This window comes from Scardinius erythrophthalmus (genome assembly GCF_964197995.2).
Source record: "Scardinius erythrophthalmus genome assembly, chromosome: 12".
Taxonomy (NCBI): Eukaryota; Metazoa; Chordata; class Actinopteri; order Cypriniformes; family Leuciscidae; genus Scardinius; species Scardinius erythrophthalmus.
Genome location: NC_138232.1, coordinates 42941279 through 42946487, shown reverse-complemented (window position 1 = coordinate 42946487; position 5209 = coordinate 42941279). Strand labels below are relative to the sequence as shown.

At 41.9% G+C, this 5209-nt stretch overlaps 1 protein-coding gene across 5 annotated transcripts in view; it reads left to right on the top strand.

The window, feature by feature from the left end:
• The first annotated feature begins 2330 nt into the window (after nt 1-2330).
• The window catches only part of rbfox2 (RNA binding fox-1 homolog 2), a 53366-nt gene continuing 50487 nt past the window's right edge, over nt 2331-5209 (top strand). For 3 of the 5 annotated variants that reach the window (XR_014031248.1, XR_014031249.1, XM_081381163.1), the window contains exon 1: nt 2675-3480. Coding sequence is in view for 3 of the 5 variants with exons in the window: in XM_081381163.1 (XP_081237289.1) it covers nt 3274-3480 (207 nt within the window). In the remaining 2 variants the exon portion in view is untranslated. Of the gene's footprint in view, nt 3481-5209 lie in introns of all 5 variants that reach the window. The other 2 variants (XM_081381162.1, XM_081381161.1) reach the window with 2 other exon arrangements.

The window sequence follows — 5209 nt, the reverse complement described above, 5'->3', positions numbered from 1 at the left end:
ACCCACAGTGTGGAGGCGTCCTGCTACGATCCACGTCTCTGCCGAAGTCTCTCTGACCATCACCCAACTCCTGTCCTTAGTTCAGTGTCTCTCTCACGGGACATTTGGACACAACCAATTGTTGCGACTCTTTTGGGTCAACAAGTCTGTAATTGGCTGAAGAGGAGGAAAAGTTTTGTGATAAAGTCTCTGCACGATCAAAGTTTTGTGATGTAACTGCCGAGCATCTTGTCAACAAGTGATGCAAGGAACAAATGAGTAAATCTACTGTAACATCTTGCAAATACTCATTTCTGGCTCTCTGCCACTGAGTCCACAGCTGTGGGGAACGAGATATATGACTGTGATTTAGAGCAATGCATATTTCAGTGAACTGAAACACAGTTTCTTTTCAGTTAACTCAATAACTCTTAACTTTTGTCAAGTAAGCGTTTAGAAAAGGTCCATCACAGGAAAGGGTCATTTCAACCAAATCAGCCAAATTTCAGAAGGGTTTCACAGGTGTGTGTTGAATGCAGTTGTTTTTATAGAAGGAAACAAGATATGTTTCAAGTTTCAGTATTATTTGTTCTTCAGACTATATAAGTATCAGCTGTTTGAAAAGTGACCCAGATTTTGGATTTTGACCAGTGAAAATGGAGCCACAATGAGATCTCCCTATCTCTGCAAATGAACCATAATGGGTCTTAAAAATTAAGACAGCAAAAGAAAAGTTTGTTAGGAATCAGAATAGAAAATGATGTTGAGATATATTTAATAGTTTTTGAGTTACAAACATGCAAACTTTGGAAAAAGAACATTTATGTCACTCAGACAGGTATGTTCTATACAATTGTGTTGATAGAAAAAAACAAAAACAAGATACATTTGTAGTTTCAACATTATTAGTTCTTCAGATATTCATTTTTAAAAGAAAAGGCATCAGTTGAATGCAAAGTGACCCACATTTGGTTTATGTGCACTGAAAATTTACAATTGACCAATTTACTCATGGACCCACATTGAGATCTCCATATCTCTGGAAATGAACCATATTGGGTCTTAAAAATTAAAAAATCAAAAGAAGAGTTGGTTAAGAATCAGAATTGAAAAGGATATTGAGATATCTTTAATACTTCTTGAGTTACAGGCATGCAAACTTTGAAAAAAAAACTAAAAACTAAAAATAGAACATTTATGGCACTCAGACAGTTATGTTCTATACAATTGTGTTGATAGAAAAAAACAAGATATATTTGTAGTTTCAACATTATTAGTTCTTCTGATATTCCTCTTTAAAATGAAAAAGGCATCAGTTGTATGCAAAGTGACCCACATTTGGTTTTTAACCACTGAAAATGTGTACAATTGACCAATTTACTCATGAACCCACATAGAGATCTCCATATCTCTGTAAATGAACCATATTGGGGCTTACAAATGAAGAAATCAAAAGAAAAGTTTGTTAAGTTATTGTTAATAGTTCTTGAGTTACAGGCATGCAAACTTGGGGCAAAACAACACAAGAAGTGCTTTTTCCCATTTTTGAACTGTGACAGTTTGTCATATAATACAACAAATATTGCTAAAGTCAACAGATTTAACTAATAGACCAACCAATCTCTGAGCAAAAATAAAATAATGATGCTGCCATCTTTCTAAACTCATTTGTACCGCCCTGCAAATTTGCCCCAAATCTCAGGTGAAAATTGTCATTTTGACTCTCATTTGAATTTCTCAGTAAATACACAGCCATTACATTTAATATTGTGGCTTTCTTCTTCATTTGTGTATTTATTTCAACGAATGACCCAAACGTGTGTATGCTTAAATCTGGCTAAAGATAAGCCATGAATTATTGAATGAAGATTGTGAGCTGTGCGCCTCCAAATGCAGGAATTACTATTACAAATTCATTTACTATTAAATTTAATAGTACAAATGCTGTTACAAAATGTTGAACTTGCATACAGATTGTCTGATTATTAAACCAAGGTGCAGCAGAATAACACTTCGAAAGGGTGCTGTGTATCAGTAAATAGTTTTTCTAACTGATGGTAATTTTTAAATGAAAATCCTTCCAGTATTGCGCAAAAGAACTCAAAGTTCAGAAGTTGCATGAACATGGCCTTGAAACAGCATTTGAGAGTTTTTGATTGTTGATGGGTGTCATTGCACCACGTGACCGCTAGATGTCGGGAAAACGCCGCAAAAGCGACTCGCTCTTCGGCGGCTTCATTTTCCACTGCGAATCCAGCAGGAACATACTGTACCGCATATGAATCCCAGAATAATAGGCTAATTATATATATGCGCTTTGGTTATCAATCTCCATGTATAAACAGTCATATAAGGACAGATGAGCGTATCTATCCAGCAAATTCACCCTTTCAGCTCCAGCCGATCTGCTACTAAGTTGCAGATCTGTGTTTCTCCATACGCTTTTCATACGGAACATTCATTATTGGCTCGTCACATTGTTGACGTATCCCGGTCGCAGTATTGCGGGTTTATTATAGAACAAAACGCTGATACAATATGAATAGGCATATATATATATATAGCTTATATATAGTCAGAGATGTAATCTTGCGTTCGGTTCCGAGTTAAACACTAAAACTGCTTCGTGCTCAAACGGGGAAAACGGGAAACTGCAGCAAGAATAAAGCAACGAGAGCGCGAGGAAACCGGAGAGGAGGGGCGCGCGCGTTTCCTCTCCGCAGCAAGAATCCATTGAGAGAGAGAGAGAGAGAGAGAGAGAGAGAAGAAAGGAAAAGCAAAGCAGCAGCTCCACGCCACTCCTTTGTTTTAGGAAATCGCTTGAATCTTGCTCGAAGGACTGGAATGATGCATCGCGTTTCTCTCGCGTTTTCCCGCGACGCCTGTTTTTAAAGGCGAACTTCATGCTTTTGCGGTTCATTTAAGTGGCATCGACAGAAGAGCGTTGAAGATCTGAAACCTTCAGACGCATTAAGCGTTTCCTTCGCGTTGACCGTCCATGTGTGTTAGACTCGCTTTTCCCACCGTTTTCAGTTTCTCACCAGAGGATATTCTGCGCGTTGTGAAGCTCGGAGGTGTTTCTGCTCGTGGTTCGAGTCTGTTATTCGCGTCCAGGCCCTGAAATACTCGCTCCTCTTCAAAGGCCTTTAATGCGGCACGCGCGCGTCAGTCTGTAACGGGTTTTAACGCGTCAGATGAGCGTCAGTTCTGATCCGTAAAGCGCCGCTGATCCTCTGCCAGAACATCTCGTCTTCGTTATTCGCTCTTCATACGCAACATCTGCGGCCCTCTTCAATGTTAATGTCGACCGACGTCGCATCTGTAATGCTGCCCGTGAGCCGCGGGATCCTGGAGCGCGAGCGGGACCTGGACTCGGGTTCTGCGGGGGTTCGGGGGATGAAGCGCGGGGACCCGGAGCCGGAGGGCGTCGCGGCGGCGGGGGATTCGGTCGGGGCTGAGTGCAAACGACCGCGGATGGACGGAACCGGAGAGATCGGACAGGTAAGCGTTAAAATCACGATTCTGGGCTGTGGTGAAAGAGACGCGTTTGTGTTTATGTAAGAATATACAATGTGAAAAATGCTGGGTTGTTTCTGTGGTCACCATGTTTAGGTCAAAACCAAACGTTTTGTTTTGTCCATTTGACCCAAACAAATAAATGGACAAATCCAACCGTTTGGTTTACACTTACATTGTAAACCCAACGGTTGGTTTTGTGCAAACAACCTAGCATTGTTAGAGTCTAGCTCATGTGGTTCTCTGATATTATACTGTTATATGAGATGAAAACAAAGAGTGATGATTGGGGCACCAAAGGTGAAGTTTGAAGGATCAGTCACTGATACTGAGGGACTCTATCACTGTGTGCAGCGCGTATGATCCTCAGTGCAGTAGATGTTCCTGAATCATGGAGCTGATTTCCCAGTCTCATCCGAGGCCTTTGCTCCATCTCTCTCTCCATCCTGCGGTACTTTTCCATCCTCTCACACGAGCACTTCTGCTCCATTCCTCAGACTCCATGCATGTAGACATGATCTCACCTCTCCTTTCTGCAGTTTATCCATCTATCCAACCCTTTCCCTCTTTCTTTCCCTCTTTCTTTCCATTCGTTCTTTCTGTTTCTCCGGTAAGTGATCTAAAGTGCTGCATGTCCTAATGGCTCATTTTCACTGGCTAATGGCTCACGGTTTCTCTGAACTGCACCATGACGGGATTAAGACTGAGCAGATGTGTGTGTGTGTGTGTGTGTGTGTGTGTGTGTGTGTGTGTGAGTGAGTGAGAAAGCTTGCCCGTGTAGCCCAAAAAAGGTATTGATCCTGCTCCGAGAGAGTGTCTGGAAATTTGCCTGCAGCGAGTCAGGAATGAAGCGGGGGTGCAGGAATCAAACCATTCGGTAACAAGAGACGCGCATTTATGAAAAGCAAGAGATGCAGGAAATTAAAGGAGAGAGATGTCTGTAAACACAGCTCTCTCTCTAAAAACACGTTTCCAGTGACGTATGAAGCAGTGAAACGTGAGCACAGTTTGGGAATATCCTGGAAGAATTGTGATTTTTCCATTATTTGTTTTTCTAGTTCAATCTATGCTGTGCTTTCCTTTAGAAGTTGTTGTTTGTGAATGAAATCTATGTGAAAGTGATTGGTTAAAAGGTGTAGGATCCTCTTTTAGTTGCATTCATGGTTCCACGGCACTGATATTAAAATCACATCAGTTTACTGCTGCCTCACACACACACACACACACACACACGAACACACACACGAACACATGCATGCATCAGAAGAGGATTTGCTGTATCACTAACAGTAAAGAGGCTTTTTGTTGTGCTAAAGAGATCTGTACTTGTTTCAGAGTGGCATTAGTCTCTGATCTCCCATTTATCCTGACGCGGGCTGCTGGGGGGGGGGGGGTGTTACACACACACACACACACACACACACACACACACACACTGATTAGAGATTTGCAGATAAGCCTTTGCTTTTTTTTCTACATCATGCACAGAGTTGCATTTATTGAATATCCTCAGGATTCTGCCGCGATGCTGTCGGGTCGCTCACTCACTGCCACACACACACACACACACACACACACACACACACACACACACACACACACACACATCGTGGCTGTAACGTGCCCTACTTACCCCACGTCTCCAGTAATTACCCTTATGGGATTGCACACATGTGTTACCATGGCAACTTTGAACTTTGACCCCACGAGCAGA